This window comes from Neodiprion fabricii, chromosome 2 (assembly GCF_021155785.1).
Source record: "Neodiprion fabricii isolate iyNeoFabr1 chromosome 2, iyNeoFabr1.1, whole genome shotgun sequence".
Lineage (NCBI taxonomy): Eukaryota > Metazoa > Arthropoda > Insecta > Hymenoptera > Diprionidae > Neodiprion > Neodiprion fabricii.
The window spans coordinates 7,950,113-7,975,028 of record NC_060240.1 but is presented as its reverse complement, the minus strand read 5'-3'; the positions used below and the strand labels follow the sequence as shown (position 1 = coordinate 7,975,028).

The following is a 24,916-nucleotide window of genomic DNA, read 5'->3' as shown; positions in this document are numbered from 1 at the left end:
ATCGTTAATTAATTCTTTTTCGAAAAATTCAACGTCTCTCACTCAAAGGAATAACTTCTTTTTTTTTTATTTTTATCGTGAATTATCTCCATATTTTTTTTTTTTTTTTTCCCTCAAATATCCGTGTCCTGAGAGTTACTCGGTAAATTTTTAGCTTCAAATATTTACCACGTTTTATCAATTCAGTTTTCTCGTCTCTGTTTGTTTGTTTGTTTGCTTGTTTGTTTGTCTGTTCGGCACAAATTTTGCAATAGATTTGTTTTTTTTTTCATCCTTTGTTTGAAAAACGTGTAAAATTCATGTCTACCGAGAGAATATCCTTATCATATATATGTATATTGTATATATATATATATATATAGTGTAGTTAACCTAACCGATGTTTAAGAGCGTCTTCTTACTGCTTATATATATATATATATATATATATATATATATATATATATATATATATATATATATATATATATATATATATATATATATATATATATATACAGGAAGAAAATTGCTATTCCAAGTTCGCGACGCGCGTTAAAACAAAACAAAAAAAAAAAAAAAGTTTCGGAATTACGACGATGCAAAATCCCTGCAAGAGGACGAATACGTTCAACCCCCTCTAACCACCCTCTTCGTTCCTCTCACGTCCGTGTGCGACGACTGAATTGAAATTCATTGCCCGTATGCCGTACAACACAACGTGTTCGTTGCATAATGCGAAACGCGGCATGCTGCGGGTTCTCAAGAGCCTGCATTGGGCTGCACGGGCACTTACACAGAGCAAGGGTGTATAACTTGTATATATGCATACATGTGTGTGTGTGTGTGGGCAAGCTGTTGTTCAAGTTGCGAAACTGGAACGACGGCGGCAAATTTTGTTGACCCTGTAAGTGATTTTTGTCGAATGAATTAGAAATTTTGGAAGGAGACGAAGAAAACGTGGTTTTGAAAAATTATCAACAATCTCATTTATTTGCGACAGTTCGGAAAGTTTGTAGATACTTGCACGAATTGAACAACGTTTTTTTTTTTTTTTTACCGTGTAACAGAGATTATTTTGAGCAAACTCGAATAGCAGAAGGAAGCTGGAATATTCATATTTTGAGGAAATGTTCTTTCATTTCAATTTTCAAAATGACTTCAACTGTGGGTTTTATCATTATTTTGTTTTTTTTTTCTTTCCTCAATCTGTTTCGAAAGTTTTTAAGCTTCGCATTTTGTTCGCATATCGAATATATAAAAAAAAAAGTTTGTCATTTTGAAGATTTTAATTGTAAAAACCTTTTTCTGAAATTTTTCCTATCTTATCTTAGCTGTTTGTGCGTTAGTCGAATTTGGCACAGAATCGTAATATAATTGACGTATTAGATCTGCTGCTTTATAATTTATGTTTACTAATTTTTGGCGGAAATAACGTTGCTGAACATTTTTTAAATTGTAAATTTTTTTTTTCCTCGTCTTTCTCCTAGTTTCCGATTCATTCTTATGTACTTATAAATGACGTTACAGTTTCCTGGAGGTCTAGTTTCTATTCCTGGCGAGGTTCCTTGGTCCTTGAGATAATTCTCTTGCAGAATGTTTAGGCAATCTTCCAACCGTCCCAATTCCAGATTCAGAATCGATGGAATTTAAAATCGGCTTTGTGTATTCGCGTCTTTGTCTACAACATTCCCCTTCCTCTCTCTTTCTCTCTCTCTCTCTCTCTCTCTCTCTCTCTCTCTCTCTTTCTATTCTTTCTATCTTTCTCTTGCCCCTGTTTTTCATCCTCGTCGTTCAACGCAAACCGAGCCGGAGATCCTTTCGAGCGGGAAGATTGAATTGTCCCAGAGTTCGTAAAATGAATACAGATTGGCCGAATTTTTTTCACCTATTGATTTAGGCCATACGCCCACATCCTCGAGTATATATCTATGCGTGTAAGTCACCCAGGCGCGTGTTTTATTTATTTATTTATTTATTTTTTTTCTTACTCTACCCTCTATACTATTCTTACCACCTATTTTGTATACATTTTTTTTGTATATTTCTTTGGTTTTGACAGTTTATTTTCAAAGAAGAAAGAAAAAAAAGAGCGAGAGAGAGAGAGAGAGCCAAGTTTGAGGAAAAAAGACCGAATCTACCTGTTCCGAATATAAAATGACTTATTTAGTTTGGGCTTTACGATTTAAAGTGAAAAAAAAAAGGTTGTTTTAATTTTCTAACTTAGGTACCATCAGAATTCGTGCCGAGAATCCCAAACTGCCAGAAATTTTATTGAAAATACTTGAACATCAGTCTGTTACAAAAATATTCGCTTCGGAACGAGAGAAATTTTTGCTAAATGTCCCGTTTGTTTGAAAGAAAAAAGAAAAAGAAAAAAATGCGTCTTGAACAATTTTTTTTTTTTAAGTTCCACATTGAAAATATAATTTATAATTTCCTACAACACGTTTGAAACTCTCACGATTCTGTATCGTTTTTATGCCTAATGTACATCTTCTTTTTTTCTACATTTTCATTCTTCTATACTTCTACTATATATATATATATGTATAAAAACAAAAGGCACGTAAATACTCGTTTCCTTCTTTTAAAACGCACGCGTGCAGCGATATTAGCGTGAAACGGGCGCCGCACCCAAGTCGTCTATCGATTTATCGCCCTTTTTTTCCTCCCCCTCATCTCACCCGCGTCTTTATCTTAATCGCATCATTTTTCTTTCCCCCTTTATTCTTTGGCATTTTGTTTTTTTTTTTTTTTTTATCGTTCCTCCCACTTGCCGTATCATTCCTTCCTTCTCCTCCTTATTTTTCTTCCCCAGCACTATTTTGCGCAGGAAGAAGAGAGAACCGATCCATCCGACTTTAGATTATTAATTACAGTGCACTCTCTTAATAAGGCCGCTTCCCCGCTTTTGTACACGGTTAAAAAAAAAAAAAGAAAAAAAAAGTCAGGGAATTACGAAGATTCGTAGAAAAAAATTTACAATCTTTTTTTTTTACAAATCGTATTCAAACTTCGGTTATGCGTCGTAAATTCAGTTAAACCAACTTTTGGAAATGGTATCGTTCAATTTCTAATTGTTTGTGCGAAACGAAGCAATGCTGCGTGCTTTTAAGATCCAAATTTGTATATATTACAAGGTGCACAAGCTTCTGGAGCTTTTGGCGATAAAAGCTGTCCGATATTATTTAAGTATCGTGGAAAAAAGTCGGGGAATTTTATTTGAACAAAATTGTCGTCCGACTTCTGAAAGATTGCTCTTCTCCTGTTTTTTTGCACTGTTGCGGTCCTGTTGAGAGAGTTCACTGTATGGAAAAATGTGAGCTTCGTTAATTTCCTCTCCGAGCTGCGATGCATCTCGATACTGCAGAAGCAGCAGCAAGGAAGGAGTAATGGCGCGATAAGTAGAAACTGACACGTATTTACGAGTCCCCAAGATTTCACGCCACCTTTGCCAGGGCTAAATTTATACGGTTACACGCTCAAATGATCGCAGATTCATCGTCCAAACTTTTCTTCCCTCTTTCCTCATTTACTTCGACTTCGATTCAACCGTCTCGCCAAGTATCAGAGAACGTATTTTACGGTGGAAATAAACTTCCGCAGTGATGAAACGAAATCGAATTTGCTAATTTTACAGAATTTAAAAATATTTTATTTTCCTGCTTGTTTTTTTTTTTTAATTTTTATTCCTTATCTATCAATTGTATTTTAATCATTGTTTCTGAACTGCAAAGAATGCTCGGCGTTTAAGAATAGAAGTTGGTACGTACGCTGAGAAAAATATCATTTGTCACAGTAATTAGAAAAATTGTGTAAGACAGGTATCGTAAAAAGAACTGTTCGAATATTGTTGGGATTACGAAAAACGAGGTACGTCGATCCTTTTTTGGTTATTGCAACGCAAAATCAGTTCGTTCGGTTTACTCTACTTTTTTTTAATTAAACAAGGCTTTGACGTCAATTTATCGTTGCACGAGCATTAAATTTCCGCAACGGTTGCAAGAAAATATAGCAACAGCGATCGTAATGAGAAAGAATAGTAACTGATGCTAGACTTTCCGGCAACGGCTAGAAAACTAATTTTCATTTTCTACCTGGAACTATATTTTTCGATCTTGGTAAAAAATGAAAATCGTTAAGTCGAGAATATTTTTCCCACGTGAATCTTTTTTTTGTATATATATATATGTATCGTACATATATACGTATGTATTGTACGTACGTATAGCTTTTACTCGCGGGTATAAAGTGGCGCGACGACGAGACCGAGGGAGGAGGAAAAAAGAACGAACGAAACGCGAAGAAACTTGAAGAGAGGAGAAACTTTTATGTGTTTTGCGAATTCGTTTTTTCCCCCGTTCTTTTTTTTTTTTGCCTCTGTTTTTTCTTTTTTTTTCCCACTCTTGATGCGGAGAGATGCAAACAAAATTGGCCAGACATTTTGCCAAGTACTTTAGTCTCGAATTTTTCTCATCTCAACGCTAACCTGATATAGTATATATATGCAAATTTGGTTTATTCGCATATTTTCAAAAAATTTTCATACTTTCTCAAGAAAATAGTTGGGATTTTTTCTTTTTTCTTTCATGAGCACGGGCTTGTAGAAATATAATGAAAAATTAATGGATTCAAGCATTTGAACAAAATTTTACAGAGGTATTATTGATAATGGCATAAAATTAACGTTACGTATTGAATATTGTTCCAAGGTCACGTATTGTAATAAAACTGTGCAATCAGCGTATTGTTACAAGAAAGAAAGAGCGGAAGTTCGCCCGACGGAACGTTGAACTAATTAATTTTTTTTACTTTTATACTTCTCCCCCCTGTTACAACGTTCTCCACGTTTTTACGCCGTCTAACGCAGATCTTGCTTCGCGAACCTTGAATTTTACCACCGATTCACATTTTATACGTACCTGTATATATATTATATATACATATGTATGTACAATCGTCATTCCGGTATTTCCGCTATGACGCGTGTTCTTACCTTCTCTTAATACGATGCGACTGTGTCCTTCTTCCCGGCAATTACTCATGTGAAATTTACAGAGAATTGTGTAAACGGTACTCTTATACATCTATGTTATTTCTTCAACATGTTTCTTTGTGGTTTTTTCCTATTACCGATAGTACGTCCAACAGGTTTTCAATACTCGAGAGTAATTACTGCGATATAATGTAAATTGTCATTGTTAGGAACAAATTGAATGAAAAAAATCGTCAAAATTGAAGAAGTAAAAAAGAGCCCTGTGCATAGCTCAATTTTAAAAGAACTTTCGTACTCCGTGTTATATGATTATTTGTCAGACCAAATGCAGAGTCTGTTTTACTAAATTTTTCCATTTACCGTACCAAATGAAATTTTTCTCAGTCTACGTATGTGTATAATATTATACTGTATGTAATGGCCGGATGTGGCTGAAATCAGTTTATTTCACCGTACCCTGTGTAAATTTCAGTTTCTCGACATACCAAATTCAGATTGCGGAACTCGCATGTCCAGAATAACAAGGTGTTTGTATATCCGTACATACATATAGTCATTGTTTGAGTAACGTTACGAGGTTTGAGATTTGAGCTCTCCGGGTTGCGTGCTCAGAGAATCTTCTCCCCCTGGACATTGAACCTTTTGCTGCCGATCAATGAATCAGACGACGACGAAGAGGACGAGGAAGAGGTGGAGCAGGGGGAGGAGGAGGAGGAGGAAGAGAGCTTAGTTTAGCACGTCTAGTATACAAGCATCAATTGCAACGTTTTGCTCTCTTTTATTAGACCGTGTATACTTGGATTATTATTATTACTATTGCATGCGTTTTATATTCGCGTGCTTTCGGTATATGCATATATATATATGTATATATAACGATATATAATATTATAACGTGTATAAATCTTCGAATACGGTTGAATATATATAACTTCATTGCTTTCACTTTGCACACGGGCGTATTATGTTAATTTTTAAAGTCAGCGTAACGCCTACGTAGACACGTCTACCGTTTTTTTTTTATTTCTTCTATTTTTTTAATCCATTCATAAATTCTTTACCGTATATATATATATATATATATATATGTATGTATAATATGAAGTGAAAAGTATTCCCCGACCGAGTTTTCCTAATTTTTTTACCCCCACCGCCGCCTGTGCTCAAGAAATTACCGTAAAAAGTTCTTTTTCGCTCCCTAATATACGACGCGAAGTGTTATGCGTATAATATTGGGAAAAATCTCTTTATTTATTGCGATTTACGGTCGTTGCACTTATCTCGCTAATTCTCGAGTATAAGGTGTATATATATAATTTGATTATTCAAATTTATTACATTCATCTTTTCTTCTGTCCATGGACTAGCAGGTCGGAAAATTTCTCGGATGTTTTTTTTTTTTTTTTTTTTTGTTGTTACGTTTTTCACCCTGAAGAAGATGATACTGAACGCGAAAATGAAACACCGTTATTTATGTAACGTATATGCCGAGTTGTAGGTACGTGTAACGTAGGCATCGAGCTTTCGGCGGACTTTGCAAATTTTAGGGAAAATAAATTAGGCATGCAACTCGAATTTGAATACCAACTTGAATTCAAATGATATGGTTTAAATGCTTAATGAAGAATACGTCGCATGAAAATTTTCATATATACGTGTACAGTGTATTTTCTTATACGTACAGGTATACGTTATGCCTGAAGTGTAATAATTGTAAATTATAATGTACACGATAATAAGGGGCGGGATTGAAATTCCGAATTTGAGAAGTTCCGTAAACTTGTAATTGTAAATTTTTTGGTCGCAAAACTTGAAGCAAAGAAATCTAACTTTGACGAAACATCAAAGTTTCGAATTGTCCGAAACCCGACGCTCTAAGTTTCGAAAGGATAAAATTCCGAAAAGGCGTAACACCTACGAGCCGAAGTTCCGAAAATGCGAAAATGAGAAAACTTGAAAATCCGAAAGCCCGAATGATCAAAGATTTACGGTTTCCTGAATTTCTGGCTTGGTGAAATTTCACCACTCTGATCTTTCTTTGTTTTGGATTTTCGATATTTCTACGATCGGAATCCTGGTCATTCTGATTTTCGGTTTTTCTAATTTTTTACACCCATTAGTTGAGTAAACCACGCTGTGTGAGTATATTTTATTTTCTGAAATTTTACTCTATCGATACTCTACTTTTTGGCAATCTTTTTTCTATCCCAACTTAAATTTTCTAAATCTGGCATTTCGGGACCGTTCGAAACTTTGTTGTTTCTCCAAAGTTTGATTTCCTTACTTCAAGTTTCGCGGATCAAGTTATTCGAAATTAGCCGATTTCGGAACTCTTCGAATTCCGAATTTTAAACCCGCCCCGATAATAAACATGCGTTAGAAAATGAATACGTACGTTAATAAAAAAAGAAATTGTAAAATTAATGTAATAGATAGTTTAAAGTTTTCATTCCACAATACATAATAATAATAATAATAATAATAATAATAATAATAACAACAATGATAATAAATAAAATTAAAATACTAGACGCACGTGTCTACGAGTTATTAATACAAGTGTTGCAACAGAAATCCTTGAACATTTGATGTATACATGTTATTTTAATGAATATAAATTAAGTCCTACAGAATCCTGCATAATTTTTCATCTTCATTTATCACCACTGTACCACACACACACACACACACACACATACAGCGTGTAAACTGTAAATTTTTCTTTGTCCATGAACAGAGTCAAGTATCCCGCGACCTTCCTTAATGTAACGAAACATCTCATATTATACGCGTTGCATAATTGACTCGACGACATAAACGACATACGTATATATTATATTTATATACATATATACACACACACACACACACACACACAAATATGTCTGGATGAAATTGGCGGCTCCTCGAGTTTCTCGTCTCGAATTCAGCACATATAATAAACATGATAAATTGGACCAATCGTCTTTACGTCAACGACAACGATATTCTCCTCTCCTCTCTCCCCCCCCCCCATCTCTCTCTCTCTCTCTCTCTCTCACTCTCTCACAATCGGCACTTTTAATTCATCCGGGGCATAAACGCCGCGTCTCGCGCGTTCCTTAGTTCGTTCCCTCCCGGCATCGGTTTCCTACGCACCCGGGTGACTTCCTACGCAACAAAACTAACCCGTCCACCTACTGACGGCCTCGTCTACGTCGCCGTGTTCTGCCCACCTGGACCCGGACCCACGCATATTTCGACGACGACCGATAGATAGCCTCTCAGACCTTACCTCCTTACCTTACCTTACCTTCCCTTCCCTCGTCGTTGCGGCGCCGTTTTCTCAAGCTTTCCGACAGTTCCTTAAGCCCGGGTCCATCGGCCGGACGGCGATTCGATCGCGTTCAAGAAATCACTTTTTTCTATCTCTATTTCACACCACAGTGCGCCGTGCCATTCCCATTTTTTCGATTCTCCTACGCCAGACAAACAAAAAAAAAAAAAAGAAAAAAAAATTAGAAGATATCTCAAATTCTAGAAACTTGGATGAAATAATCCTGCAATTTTTTTACGATTATATGTATTTGTTTCTTTTTTTTTTTTTTTTTTCTTTTTTCTCTTTCAAACTTAAAAGTAATATCCAGAAAGTGTAGTAATATCACATTTCGTATTGTGCATCGGAAAGAATATCGGAATAAAAAATAAAAACAAAAAAAATTGCGAGCCATTCGAGCATTCGTTTAAGAATTACGAGATTCTTGGGCGTAGATTTTTTTCTCTCAAAAATTTTGATTAATTATCACGCGGAGGGAATAATTTTACACCGAGATTACGGCTCCGATTCTCCTCAAAATATGGCTATCACGGCAGTCTCCGGCTGTTTGGGACCGCCGCCTTTACCGCCTGGAAAACGGTTCCTTCAACGATCGAGCAGAAAGCTTTCGTCCACTTATCAGAGCTTCCGGGATCCCGGGATCGAGGTCTGGAATCAACCCGTTAGTCATAGTCAGGAAATTGGGACCGTGGTTAATTACCCCGCTGTGTTTGATGTTGGAAACAATAAATATTGTCATCGTAAAATTCGTCGAGGATGCGGTGGCTGCGGTGTTTCGGCCGCTGTTTCGAATCTCGTCAGAAGCAAGTCCGAGGGAAATTTATTAATCGCACCAAAGAAAACCGATGATTTGTTCAACAATTACAGCGTCGTAAGCGGTCCTTTGGATAAATGCATAAGGGCCATTTACGGCAGCTGGCGTAATCTTATGCAACGTAAGTTTTTATCTTCCTTTTTTTCCTTCGCCTTATTATTACTGATTTGTTATTTGGACAATGTCGAAAACTGGAATCGGCTCGTCGTTAATCAAATTTATGTCAATAGCAAAATATCGAATTATTCTCCGTACATTCGAAACGATTTTAACGATTGAACTAATCATCTGTCTTGAACTGATATAATTAATTAATCAATTGGGTTAATTTGCATGAAATTGATTTTAATTTATTCAATTCCGGTCACACGTCGAGTGGTTTTGAATTAATTTAAATCTAGGAAAATTCAATCAAGCATGTTACATTTCATCGTTGTATCATTCTTCAGAGAATTAATCAACAATTCCAATCACGGTTTGTAAAACTATGCGACGCTTGTAATTATTATTTTGATATGCAGTTATTTTCGTCAAATATTTTGAACAATGTAACCATTCTATATATAATAGAAATAATTTCGGGGGGAACGAAGGTTGACTGAAGAAATAAACAAGTCAATTCTTCCTATCTTTTTTCCGCGATCCTTCACAATTCTTTGGCAGAATATTATTATACAATAGGCGAGGCGAAGTGAAGTGAAGTGAAGTGAAGTGAGCGAGTTCAGGTATTATTATAGTGCGAATGAACAGGTTGTTGCGATACGAGTTTTCTTACAGAGCGATCCGCAGGCATGACATGCCGCTACGCTGATCGCAATCTGAATTACTGACGTGCCAGATAAGAAAGCATTCGAGAGGATTGTTTTTTTTTCCTCTATTTTTTCCTACGACCAACGTTGTTAACACCCGGCAATAAATCTATAAGCGATATCTTTATATCCAGTTCGCCTGGCAGTCCTGTCTTCAAACGCAGCTTGAATTAGATTCGGATAGGTGAAATCTAGGGGAAAGACGATCGATTTATGATTGTATACGGGGTTTGTTTCCTCACCTATATACCGTATTTATTGTATTGTTATGTACGTACAGCACCGCTCGATTAGATTATACGTAACAAAGTGACGATTTCGCACTATGGAATTCAGGAATCGCGTGCCGCAATCTCGGCTATTAAACGAGACGTCGTTTCTTTCAGATTCTCGTCATTTTCTTAATGTAGGTATTTCGAAAAGTATAGTCATTTATTTACGCTTATCAGTGTTGTGCAGTTGATCGATTAATTGAGTTTTTCGATTGATCGGTTTTTCAATTAATCGATTAATCTACTGTTTCGATTAATAATACCGGATTGACTTGCAGAATTATTATAAGGCAAATTCGATTAATTCATCAATCGGAAAGAACGATTAATCGAAACCGTAAACTAATCGATTTATTGAAAAAATGATTAATCAAAATCGTTTCAGCTCTGGTTAAATTCCAGTTTGTTTAATTGATCGGAAAGCCGTGGATATTGAATAATAAAAAAAAAAATTGTCACATCTCCGTTCCTCTAAGGCAAACTTTGGATCTGTAAAACCTGAAAAGAGTTTATCATATCGAAACCACGAGACCAAATTAGTTGAAACGTGAATGCCAAATTTGTTCAGGATGAATTTAATTTATTTCCAATTTCTATACCACGGTAATAAGTAATTCCGACGAGTCTTTGGTCCGCAATGAGGGGGAGAAACGAACTTTTAACGTATCTTCTACCGAATGGAGCATCTCTCTTCAAATCTCTCAAAGTTACGCCGCCGAGAGCTCGACTATGTCCATTCCTCGAATCAGTTTCAATAGTTGTGTAAACAGAGCGGGTGCAAACAGCGTTTAAATAACCGCGTGATAAGAAGTCTCAGACGGTATTTCCCCCTATAATTTCAGTCCTTTTTACCTTGGCTGGCAGCCGTTTCTATCCTAAACCACATTATTTTTCTTCGTCTTAAATTTTATCATCAAGGCATCCTTGGCCTCAAACTTATCACACGATTAACCTCACAGGATGAGTTTATAATCTTGCATGTCGCAGTCAGTCATCATATCTTGTATATACAGTATGTAATGTCTGATTTCCAAAAAAAAAAAGAGCACGGAGGGAAAGGAATTATTGAACTAATAGAATAGATTTTATTGGAGACCATTCACGATCTAGTCATAGCCTCATTTGTTCCAGATACGATGACTTCAGGTCAACAATTTCAATTTATTCAGTTTGTCAAAATGATTTAGCCAAGCGAATTTCTTAATTCAATTCAAGCCTTCCTTGTCGCGATTGAGTGAAGTATTGATTCGATTGCATCTTTTTGATGTGTTTTTAAAATCGAGTCAACTAAGTATCATTTGATTTCAAGTTTATGTACTGTTTAACCGTGTCGTATGTTCGTTGAAAGAAACGATTAGGTACTTGAAATAAAATAAGTACATGAATCCAGCCAAAAAAAAAAATTTACACAGATCGAAAGAAGCACCACATAAACATGCTTCGAAACAAGTAGAGGATATATTCGTCGTAAATATAGTATATTAGTACTGTAAACGGCCGCTAGGCGGCGAACTCTCTCGCTACGGAAGTGACTTTAGAGATATTTATAAAATCGGGTTGTTAGCTGGGAAGTCGGATACAGAAAACGTAAGATAAAATTGTCATCGGACCTATCGTGAACGAAAAAAGCATAATACCAAGTATCGAGTCATCGAAATTGATATCGATGACAAGTAATCAAAACTATTAATACATGTTCAATTCTATATCAAGTTTTCACGAGTATATTTCGTCGGACAAAACTATTTTGTCGAATTAAATAAGTATTGTGTTCTCGCCGCGTTTCGCTATAGCATTTAGTAGTCGAATCAAACGTATATCAAATAATTCTTTCCCTTTGCATATGAAAAACTTGCCAACTTGAAGCTATTGATATAGGAATTTGAAATTGCAGAAGCTGTGTGTAACCGCGAAGTAAATTTAATTTTCAAAATTATGTCACGTATATTTGTTAGCGAGAAAGAGAGAGAGAGAGAGAGATGAAAAAAGGTGAGACTGTAATTGCGGATGCTGGAGTGGGATTGATAATGTCCCTTGCCAATTCAGAGGAGCAATTTGCGAGCGTTAATTAACGCGACGTGGCATTAGGTATACAGTATGTATGTACGCAAGAGACTCTTAATGATTAATTAAGAAACGTTTCTATGGCAACGTCTCTTGGCATAAGCTCGACGGTTTCTTCCCGAGTTGCCGTGCGGCTTAAACGTGTGTCTTAAGCATCAAGAGTCGAGTCTTTGGGGTTGGTTTACGGTTTGGGTGAAACGACAGTGAAAATATTTCGTCGTTTCTCTTACCAAATTCTAGTTTTCGTTGCTCGCTGTTACGAGAAGAAGAAAAGGAAAAAATAAACACAAACTCTTTCACCGTGAAAAATGATAACCGTCATTTTGTAGACCTGCGGCATATATACATATATATATATAGATATCACTTACGGTTTTACCCTTGACGATATTATACCGTTATAACTCACACTTTCATCTTACCCACCTTTTTTTTCTTTATAGACCTATACCGAGACTTCTTATATCATACGCTTCTAAATTTTTATACCTAGACACTGTGAGGTGAATTATGAAGTTTGTGTAAATATTACGCAATCCAGTATCCATGTATACTTGTACCAAGGTCTGCAAGGTATGCCGTGTCGTACACTCTGCGGCATAGAATTTAATACGAATTTGGACGATTGAACAATCGATGATAAAAGAGAGTGAAATTAGTAACGTTGATGTAACAAGTCATTTCTTAGGAAAAATGGATCGTCTCAAATTGAGTAATCTATATTTTTAAAAAGCAAAGTGTATTCGGACTTTGGAAATTCAACTCCTTCGAACTCGTTCTAAATTTTTAACAGCTTCGAGCTGGTAATGATAATGTATTTGCAGGTTAACAAGTCTTTTTTCAAAAATTTCTAATTTCACACGTGGGGTTTGCATTTTTCTTGGAATGATAATATCCAAGTTTCCCTTTGGATTTTTAAAATTTTCCATATCAATTCAACCTTAGACTTTTGGATTCGGTTGAAAAGTGCGGAATCGAGATATCCCAGTGTACACCATAGATCTCGGTATCGTTTAGCGTTGCTCATCAGCTAAGGTAGCGGCGAACGGAAGCTGGGAGCTCCTAGACCTCAGTTTCTCGCAATCAAATCCTCGACCCTCCAAGTACACGATGATACTAAAATTTATTGTTCCTTCTATGTAAACGCACACACACCGTTGAAAAATTTTGTGAGACCTCGTCACGACTGCGGTTATAAAAAAAGCGTTTTTTTTTTTTTTTTTTGTACTTTATAGACGCCGGTTATTTTGACGGTATATTAAAATTTTTTACAGCTAGGTGCAAATTGAATTATATCGCCGGATTCTTTATGGAATAATTTTTTTCTTCTCTCTACTATCTGTTTATTGGGTGAAAAATATCCGGGATCTAAAATTCAGGAACGAACATAATTTTAAACCACGCAAACTGCTGCTTGGATGCAGCGCAACGTGGTTTAGATTTTTAATGGAAAAAAAGAAGAAAAATAAGAAATATTATTCAACTCGCTCGTATTTAATGTTATTCTATAGTCGTAGTAGTAGTAGTAGTAGGCGGTCCATAAAAATTGTATATTTGAACTAGTTTCTTGTTCGACTTCTTCGCTGTTTTCTTTCTCCTTTACTTGCTTGCTTTTTTCCCCTACTTCTCTGTCTTGCAGCTTCTCATAAAACTCAACCTCTCGCTGTGCTTCGCGGAGTGGTGTGAAAAAAAAAAAAAATCGGTCTAGGCTATGATTTGTGTGTGTAGGCTGTTGTAATAACTTGAATATATGTAAACATATGTGTGGAATATTAAGTAGAGGGAAGAATCTTCGATAAATCCTTTTATTGAACAAAAATTAATATTACAATTGATCAATGTATCAGTATAGTTGTAATTATTGAACGACATTCAACAGCGTTGCGACGAAAGCTGCAGAAATTGGTAATTCATCTCAACCAATATTCTCGTTGCACAAGTTTAACATACCTAAATACAGTATGCCAAATATCCCGATGATGAAACTCGCGAAATCATAGGATCCAAGTATTAATCGTGACGATGGGATAACTCTTGAGTAAAGATTTGTTCATTTCTTTCAATTTTTATTTTTTTTTCTCTCGAAAAGAATAAGTTTCACCATCGATCGTGAAGTCTGAAATAACTAGCGAAACTTTCGCCAAAAGTTGCAAATATTCTGAAGATGATACTCTGCAAACACACACATGTATATATATATTAAAACGTTATATTACGAATCCAATGTATTAATTTATTCCCAAAGAGAAGAATAGTAAGATGAAAAAAAAAACGATAAAATTTTCTACTAAAACCGTTTGTATATTGACGTTCAGATGTTACTGAACAAACATATCATGTTACGTGTAGATTTATTATTTACAAAAAATTTTTTTTCAAAATTCACGCGTCGTCCGGGATGATTCACACCTTTCCTCCCTCCCCCTTTTTTCCATCTTTTACCTTTTCTAACTTCCGATCCTCTCTACCGCATAGTGGTTGTATACGTATACGCACAGCATTAACGTAACTTAAGCAATTGACACGGTGTGTTGGCTCCTCGGGGATTTTACTCCTTTCCTTTCTTTCCCATATTTCGTGTATATATATATATATATATATACACACACACACACACACACATATTCCTCTGTATCCTTTTTCATCACCTTTTCGCACCTTCCTTCTGTAAGACACACACCAACCACCATACGACGTCGTCGGTCTCTCATCCTCGACTCTACGTTTCTGTGGTCGCGGTGGTTTACCCACGTATTATAACCCGGTATGTAGGTAGTAGAGGATATTATAAGGTAGCTGTCCACCCACGAAACACAGGCGAGATAACTATAACCCAACCGTCACACGCGTGAGACGAATTTCTATTTATTTATTTATTTATTTATTTATTTTCATCATCTGTTTTCATCACTCGGCTCTCGTTTTCGGCATAAAAAATACTACACACCACATACCACGTTTCCCTGCAATAATAATATTATTTATTTTACTTGAGAATCGCGTGTATATGTGCAGTCTGTGTGCCATGTTCGATCGAAAAGATCGCGTGGAGTGCGGTGAAACGATGCGTGGGAAGATCCAACATGTGCGCGTGTGCGTGACTTCTTCGACTCCCTTTTCTTCCCTTCTCTCTGTTTTTTTTTTTTTTTAAATTTTTTTATTTTTTAACGTATTGTGTATATAACGTCGCGCACTTCTCTACCACCGACACCCTTTCACATCTTTTTTGCCACCTTCTAGTTTACAGCGGTGGCGTGGCACTTGGAACAACAAACCGCTGTTTAACACTGCTTGCACTCCCGAAGTAACGAGGAGTAACGTAAGCTTCCATTTCGGAGCTTGCAAGTCGTTGTTGGAAAAGTGCGTTTCTTGTTGCTTCAAGATTTCACAGTTGCGGGAAATTGAGGAAATGGGAAATTTAGAAACGTCGGGAATAGACGCCAGTTTCGCCTCCCACCCCATCCTGTGTTTTCAATGCAGGTAAATACACACGCGTTTATATGCTCCAAGACTAAACTTGTTCTATTTCCTTCTTCATCTTATCGTAATCTTCTCTATCAAGATGCAGTACAAAGAAAACCTCTTGTCCAGGGTTACACGCGCGGTGGTTAGATACGTAAACATTGTAACGGATATAGAGATAATCTTAGACAAGTTGTACGACCTCGTTCTTCTTTTCTTAACACATACCTTGTACCCACTTTGGTTCTGTGTCTCAGCTGCTGCTGCTGCTGCTGCTGTTGCTGCTACCGCTGCTGATGACACTGATGCTGTACGTTTCAGACTAACTTAGAGCAAAGAAGAATGTCTTCTAACAATGAATAATTGATGAAACTCGCGTGAGGTTGCAACACCTTGATGAAAACCGTATTTGATCCTTTCAATTTTTCCGCATTTTCGCATATTCACCTGTTTGCGACATTTCGAATGGCATGTTTACTCTCAACGTCTCTGATAAGATTGAGTCCAAGATATTGTTTTTTTCTCGTCAGATTTTCTTTGTCATAAGATCGATGCTTCTTTACCGAATAATTAATGATCCTGAGAATAGAAATCTAAACGAAGATACGACTTGTTATAAATATCTTATACAGGAGAAAACTGATCATTGGTAATTTGTCAGCCTCTGCGTAGGTGTGATTGTCATGAATTACTGTACGCTGATCAATGGACTCGACAAGTCACCAAGTCGCTAATATTTCATGTCGTTGTGGTTGAAAAAAGATGTCAATTTCGTTAACAATAGTTATTCCAGCATGGCTGAAATTGCGTTTGTCGGTCTTGTTTCTGCGTAATACTCTTCAATCATTTAATAAAGGTTGATTGTTTCCAGTCCTACCGTTGGCTAACGTTTACGTGTGTAAAAGCGGCAGCCCCCGGATTAAAAATTAAGTTTAAAGAAAGAAGAAAATCCTCTTTCGACTGACTACAGTGTATACGTATACGAGTACAACGCGCACATTGAACATCACGCAACTGACAGCACTTGAAGATGTTAAAAAGCCCTTGATTCGGACTTCAAAATCTCTCTCATAATGGCCTAGCCGCTAAACCACATGCATGGTCTCCCCATCTCATTATCTCAAAAACAACCTTTGTATACGTTGAAGGGGTGGACGGTTAGGTAGGAGGAAAATTACGGGTGGATTATTTTTTTTTTTCGAAACTAGCTTGCGACACAATCCGGCTTACGGTCAAGTATACGATTTAAATTTAGACGCTTCCTACGCCAGTGAAAACCTGTTCCTCGAGATGAGCATACATACACTCGCTACGTTGCTGTTAGTTCCTTCTGTTGGTTGGTGCTGCTGATGCTGATGCTGATGTTGCAGCCACGTTTCTCGACGCTAAGGTATACCTTGACGGCGAGGAGGAGGACGAGGAGGTGGAGGAGGACGGTCCTCCTCGTCGTGTAGCTCCTGCCACCGGCATGGCATCCCATCCCATTCCATCCCATTCCATCCCATTCCATCGCGTGGCGTTGCATGGCGTTTCATGGGGGTGGTGGGAGAAGGACGGCGTTGTTCCCGTCCCGTAGTGGTCGCCGTAGTCTCGTGGCTTCTTCGTCCTGTTCTTTGCTACTCCTCCTCGTACGTTGTGGTTGTTTTTTCTCTTTGTTTTTACGAAAAATTTAACCACCGCGTCTCAGTTTTCAACTTACAGAATTACCGAGTGTATTAATGCGATGATCTCGTTCCTATGAACGGTTGTCAACGTCGGTGTAACCTCCGAGAAGGATCCGATTGGGGGTGCTAGGACGATGTTTCTCATTTCGCGGTCCATGGAGACACTCTATGGTTCTGTGTTTTTTTTTTGTTTTTTTTTTCTTTTCAAACTTTTTTCTCGCGGCATTTTGTCTACAAATCACGAATCTGCGCAGTGCACAGTAACGATAAGTGTTTTGAAAATCGCAATGGCCAATCAGTGAAACGTGGCGTGCCTTTTAAAATTCATTGCGCGTGATCGGGGTGCACGGTGCCAATCTTCACTAAATGGTGTATATAGGCGAGAAATTAGGAAATAACGATTTAGAACTTGCAGCTGATGAAGTTGATTGAATTCAGTTTGATTGGAAACGTGTTGGTTTTCTCGATTTAGACAAAGATCAGAAAACTGCACGAAATGAAACTACGAAAATACTATATTTATACTCGTTTATACACACAGTCACCACGTCGATGTATACTATTTGTTTTAACTGCTAAAAGCATATCGTTTAACCAATTGTAATGTGTTTACATAGTCAGACTATTCTCTCTGATGAAAGGTTCATTCATCAGACAAAATTAGCTGCAATTCCTTTTTAATCTGACTAACCAAATGCTTTCAGTATTCAAAGAAATTTAAGAAATTCCTTACGCCTAAGCTCTCATCGTATGTGTACCTACTTCCAATTAGAAGAGTTTTTCTCATTTATCTTCTTTGAAGGAACGATGTTTTTTTTTATTTTTTTATCAAATTAAATTCGATTGAATTTACCTTCACCATTCTACACCTCGTTCAGTAATTCAACTGCGACTACGTGAAAATTCACCGATTATTGTCATTGGGAAAGTTGTTTCCATTCTCAATTACCAACAATCTATAATATGCATAATCTATTCTTCGGAATGTTTCAGTGGGCGGCATGAGCCGACCTTCGAAAGCAGTGGCCCAAGTTAAAAAGGTTGCTCCACCAGCCGTCCCGGACGTCTTCCGACACTCCGGTTCGTCTTTCGGTTCCGCGGGATATGCGAGCAGCGAAGATGGCTGCTTTTTGTCGGGGAGCGGGGGCGGCGGTGACGACGGATCCTACGGAATGCCGGCCGGAAAGAGTCCCGGTCCGATTTTCACCCATCCTGGATTCGCCTTTCCCCCCGTCGTCGGGAAGTACGCCCATGCCGAGGATCAGGGTACGTCTAATTTCGCGAATAGCTAAACCCTCGATGAATTCACAGTCTTTGACATTCCGTGTATAATTCTGTTTTGTTTTGTTTTGTTTTTTATTTATCATTCGATTATTCGTTCTCATCTCACAGGTATCGACATGACTCAAAGTCCGGGCAGAGACAGTCCCGGCAGTTCTGGGTCAGGCTCTGGTTCGAGGCACTCGACCGCTTCCCTCGATTCCGGAAGAGCTTCCGGCTATCATCTGGGTCCCAGAGGACCAGGGGCCCTGGCCTCATCGCCACGGTGCTCGATCAGTTCCCTGGGAAGTCATCCGGATCGGCCAGCAGATCTCGACGTGGTACACGCCTGGCTTACCGAACTCCAGTTCGAGGAGTACTTTACTTTATTCGCTTCGGCGGGATACGATCTTGCTACCATAACCCGAATGACCCCGGAGGATCTCACAGCTATAGGTATAAATTTAAAAAGATAATCTTTGATATCCGAACAGGTATTTTAAGAAAATTACCATCATTCAAATTACTTTGAGAAGATTCAGGGTAACGGGCTTCATTCGTGGATAGTTCTGACTGTAACGTAATAGTCTCTATCATTTCCTGTCCGTATTCGGATCGAAACATAGGAATCACTGTAATTTGATAACGTAAGCGTTGTGTTTCCATTTAATTATCGACTTTTGGAGTTTTCACCATGGATTCAATTCTGATTCTTCGTCTCGTTTCGATTATTAAATAGCAAACTTATCTTCTTACATGTTTTGTAGTCAATAAACAAAACAAGATATCTTTCCATCAAATTGTCACTCTTCTGCGATGTTTTATCATCTAGTTTTCAAATACGATAGAGACATGCGATCGAGTATTCTTCTCTTTGACCTCCCTTTCACGAATTCATTAAAGGCTACTCGGTGTGTCCCTGGAATATAAATTGAGCAATTGAAAGATTAAACGCTTTGTATGGTAATAATGATTTAAAAAAAAAAAAAAGTCCTCATCCGCAAAACTGAAATATTCCATCTCCTCGATCTCCTCGATACCATGCAATTGAATTTAGATAAGTTGAATACAGTTTCTTCGTTAAAATGTTATATTCCAAGTAGACTGTAATATCTAGAGGGGTATGAATATTTTATTTCAACATTAATTATTGCTGTAGGAATAAGAATCAAAATAAAAAATAAAATTGATATTTTCATCCTGCAGGTATTAAGAAACCGAATCATCGAAAGCGACTTAAAGCAGAAATCGATAATTTAAACGTCGGTGATGGTTTGCCGGAGCATGTGCCTGGCTCGCTTGAAGAATGGTTGAGACTTTTAAGACTAGAAGAGTATTTGGGTGCGCTGCAGCAGCAAGGCATGCGGTCAGTCGAAGATGTAACGACTCTGACTTGGGAGGACCTTGAAGATATTGGTATTGTCAGGCTTGGTCATCAAAAGCGACTTCTCCTCGCTATTAAACGGGTGAAAGACATACGTGCTGGTAAACGCATACAGCCTCTCGATCTCGCTCGTCTTCCACCGCACCCTGGTCACACACAGGTACAGTAATAAAGTTTCAATTTTATGCAGATGTTTTTTTGGACTATCGTTATGATAAGAAGATTGTACACAGTTCTTCTGTTGTTTGAATTATTATATGATCTTCATTTGTAGGATGTTGTTATCCAACGTGGTGGACCAGATTTGCCGTCCCCTGATGAAGACTGCTCGTCGCCGGTACTTAGGTCGTTTCAAAGAGGAAATGAGGTGAATTCGACCTCGACGTGGCGAAGCATGTACGCTGCTATGCCTCAGAGCTTAGATTACACAGTAGCAAGGACAGGGCCTCGTGGCAAATCCCTCGAGAGCCTCGAAGATGCTCCTCTTAGTTATCCACCTTCGCCTACCCATGTTCAACCGACTCAAACTGAGTGGCGACCTCGAAGCTATGAGGACGGTGACTTGACGCCGACTAATGAAGCAGCGATAGAAGCTGGTGGCGGCACTCTACCCAGACCAAGACACTGTCTGGTACGTCCACGACCCATCGCTAAGGTAGGTTAACGGTTTCGTAGATTTGTTCATAGATTTTGAACCAATCGCTCGTATCAGGCGTATCTGAAGTTGAATCAATCTTTGGATCGGGTCACAAAATGTGTTTCGTAAAAAATTTTCTTGCAACAAATTGGTATAAGTTGCTTTTGAAGGGATAATATCCTGGTCTTAGTCGCTGTTAATCAGAATATTTGTTGTAAGAAAATATTTCATCAACAGTTCTGTATATAGCAAACAAAGATCAGAATCTGTTCGTAGTTTTACCTGTTGGATCTCGTCACAATGCCGTTTGTGAAAGTTTCACGCGAATTCGTTCCACCTTGACGATCCACATCGTCTTCAAGAGTGTATAATTGAAGGGTATCAATTATACTTATTGTGAAATTTTTAATCACAGGTCACCGCCACTCCTGGACAGTTTAAATCGTTGCCGCGCGATTTTGATAACAAATATCAACTTACTTACGGGCTTGAGAGCAGCCCCCATTTACCAAAACGTCGGCCACCGTCGCCGCCGCGACGCCAGAGTTCTCGTGAAATTGGGACAGCAGTTGGTGGAGGAACGGGAGATGTTGTAATAGATTGTAGCGGTCCTGTTCCGACAGCTTCCTGCGATGAAATGATTCCACCACCGCCGGCTCCAGCGCCTGCACAATCCGCCCAGTCACAACAAATCCGACCACACTCCTCCATGTCAAGATCCTGGGGCAGCGTAGGTGTTAGTGTCAATGAAGAACACGAGCTAATTGCCTCTCTCGCCCTGCAACATCGCAACGGATCTGACGCTAGTTTTAAGGTGGGTTTTTAAACTTTTTATCAAACGTGTAGGGGTTTTTTTCACATCAACTGGGGACCTGCATTTGTTGCAAGGAACCTGTGGATATTCTGATTTTATGACTAGCCGGATTTTTGAATTGTCAGATTTTAGTATGAGTGAAGAAGAACGGAAGACAACCCATTCATAGTTCTAACGTTATTCAGATAAATCAATTGAATAATCGTAAAATTGTAGGAAAAGGATGTAGCAAGAAATATGTGTACAACAACGTCGAATTTATTCTTCGTCTTTTGTCTATTCGAACAGTTTTTCGGAAACTTTATGATTGATTACTATATCTGATTAAAAACTTTGTGGCTCCTGGATAGTTCTATAGTTTCAGACCATAACGCTGATCGATGTTACATAAGCCAACTGAAAGATGTTTGACATAGACAGATTTAAATGAAAACATGGTATTCGTACCTGAACTAGCAGTAAATATCGGCTTGTGCTAATCCTATAAAAATTTTTCTACAATTTCCAGTCAAGTTCGAGCACTGAATCAGACTCCTTACCGTTTGCGAACGAAAATGCAGGGACAATAAAACAGAGAGCGGCGAGAGCACAGGATTACACAAGTCCTCCGATGGGTGGCATGATGGGACATCATCATTCTGGTGCGGGAACTGGTCAAGAGACCGGGGATGTCTTGAACGACATCGGGAACATGCTTGCCAATCTTACAGACGAGCTAGACGCCATGCTTGAAGAGGAGAAACGTCAGGGCCTCAATCCCTAATTACTGCCTTTGCCCGCTACTGCTGTTCGCTCGTAGCGCAATTATTGTTGCCATAGCGATGAAGATAATTGAATGAATTTATTTAATACGTGACATTCCCTCTGACAACCAAGAACTGTGCGCACGCGAATTAAGGATGAGGAGGAGACGTGGCTTATCTAAATATTGACACTACCGTATTATATCAATTAAAAATGGCACAAATTCAAGATCAGTCAATGGGGCAGCTCTCCATATTTTAGGTATCTAGTTTTATTGAGACCCCTTTGTAACGTGTATCGCTCTTATAGATAGCATATGGTAATGAGAGTACTTGACTTATTACGTTGAAATCAAATCGTTAATTCCAGTCAATAAAATGCAAAATCATTTTGGCTTCGTATTTAAATTTAGTTTGAACGAATTTGAAGTATGACCCGGATTTGAATACAAACACGTGCTAGTTAATCTATTTACGCGTAAACGGAATCATTGACATGATTCAAAATATTTAGTTTACCACAGTTATGCTGGTTTGAGGTATGTAATTGTTAACATTACTTCCATCAGTTACACAACACGACGTTCTCTTGATATTTGAATAATTTTGCTATTATTCTAGTTATGTCTATCCAATTTCAATGAAACGGTGATTGAATTTGTTTTATGGAAATCGTGTGAATTGAGTTGCCACTATAATAAAGAACCGTATGAGTCGATAAATTAGGTACGTTTACATAAATTGAGAACGCACTAACATTATTTATTGCTTACAGTAATATTATATATATAGGTAGTCAGGTAATAATGTACAACGGTTATTATTGTATATGGCAATAACAATGTGAATATAATATTACTGTAATACTATAATATAAAAAAATTAACAAACAAAAGAATAAAGAAACCGACGTGCCGCAACTCCTTTTCTCTTTTATACACGTGCTACGAGACTGCAGAGAAACGCGCACAGTGGTCTACAATTACGCTGTGCTGTGCCCACACACTACTTAAGAATTATTTACTTAACTCTTAAGATTATTCAAGTACAGAAAAAAAGAGCCTGTTCAATTCAGGCCATGGACTTGTCTTGTTAACTACTATAGGTGTATAGTTACATATAGATGTTATTGGCAAGCAGTGATTTTGAGTTTTGTACTGACTCACTATGAACATGGTCATGTTTGCTTTTATTTCTCTTTTTTACGAACGTCCTTGTTCCTTTACCACAATTTTTTTTTTTTTTTTTTACCGTCGATAACTGGACATGGATCTACATGGTAGTATTCAAATGATGATCCGAAAAGGTTATACTAGCTGACGGGCTGCTATATTTTGATGTTTATTATTATACCAAATCAACGATGAATTTTAATGTTTACATATATACAATTACAGATTTATTTACACTATATAAAAAGTATCTCTATCGACGAATGTCAAAAGTTTTATTATAAGTTCCTAGACATTTATACATAAATATCTATGTAGGTAATATAAAAAATCGTTATGTATACATTATTGTACGAAGCGAACTATCCCCTTATCGAAATACTTACCTACTTCTCGTGCCGCTATTTCTTGCATTGATTTAGTGATGCGTATAGCACGCATAAATACGTATATTACTATTAATTAGTTGATATTTTAGTAAGTGATGGTGATGACATCGAATTACAGGTGTGCATACATGTATTTGCCGCGTGGAACTTTGAAATAATTCAGTGACAGGTTGCGTAGAGTACTTACTGATCACTACTTGCCTGTGACATATACATATTATATATATAAATATATATTATACTAGTTATAGTTTTTGTACAAAGGTATGCGCCGATCAGTCTCGCTCGGCGAGATGTGCGTCCGCCTAAGCTGTATTGTACACCCCTCCCCCCCTTCCATGTTGGTTTAATATTCATTAAATATAACATTATAATGAAGAGAATTGTTATTTGATTAAGACCAGTTCATCTTACTGATGCTTACCTTATTTAAGCATCTCATTTGACTATAAGTAACGATAAACAATTTCGCCTAGGTTGAATCGTGCGGAAAACGTATTTACACTTAATCACATTGAATTATTCATCGTGAAACTTTCGAAGAAAATACAAATGTGTAAATCATGTGTTCTACACCACCGCTTTCACGTTGAAATAGTTATAGTTTGTCGGATTGGAGTGTACTATTGACGAAATCGTATATTGGATGTTACTTCTTTAACAAAAATCGTTGCCAGCAACACATCATGAACAACAGACCGAAAAAATGACACTTTTTTTTCTAATTTTTCTGCTGCTTGTCTTCCCTTCGTAACTTCTCTCCTGTTGATCCCACGCTGTTTTCGCTGCGTTTTCTGAGTTCCTGGGGGTCCAACTGGTCTGGAAAGGGTCATTTGAATCGAATAGGGGACCAAAAATTTTTCGGCTAAAAAAAAAGCGAGGCTAACCCCTTTGCATTTTTGGCGAAAATTTTCGCGATTTCGAAAAGTGCTGGAATAAATTCTTTCATGCACCATTCCGACGTAATTTTGCGAGAGAAATCGATTGGGCGCAGTCCCAATACGCTGCGATCAACGCATCGAAAGTTGCAGCCAAAAAACGAGAACCTGTGTTTTCGACATTTTTCAGCACGTGCTTTTTCCTTCGCCATTTCTCTCCTGTTGGTCCTACGCTCTTTTCACTGCGTTTTCTGAGTTCC

General features: G+C 37.6%; 1 protein-coding gene across 6 annotated transcripts in view; it reads left to right on the top strand.

The window, feature by feature from the left end:
- LOC124175291 (caskin-2) overlaps positions 1 to 24,156 on the top strand; it is a 55,277-nt gene extending 31,121 nt beyond the window's left edge. For 5 of the 6 annotated variants that reach the window (XM_046555369.1, XM_046555373.1, XM_046555372.1 and 2 more), the window contains 6 exons: positions 18,373 to 18,645; positions 18,772 to 19,095; positions 19,846 to 20,183; positions 20,298 to 20,678; positions 21,076 to 21,474; positions 21,983 to 24,156. In XM_046555369.1, coding sequence (XP_046411325.1) covers positions 18,373 to 18,645; positions 18,772 to 19,095; positions 19,846 to 20,183; positions 20,298 to 20,678; positions 21,076 to 21,474; positions 21,983 to 22,237 — 1,970 coding nt within the window. In that variant the 3' untranslated portion in view covers positions 22,238 to 24,156. Of the gene's footprint in view, positions 1 to 8,712; positions 9,230 to 18,372; positions 18,646 to 18,771; positions 19,096 to 19,845; positions 20,184 to 20,297; positions 20,679 to 21,075; positions 21,475 to 21,982 lie in introns of those variants that run through there. The other variant, XM_046555368.1, reaches the window with a different exon arrangement.
- Positions 24,157 to 24,916: the final 760 nt, after the last annotated feature.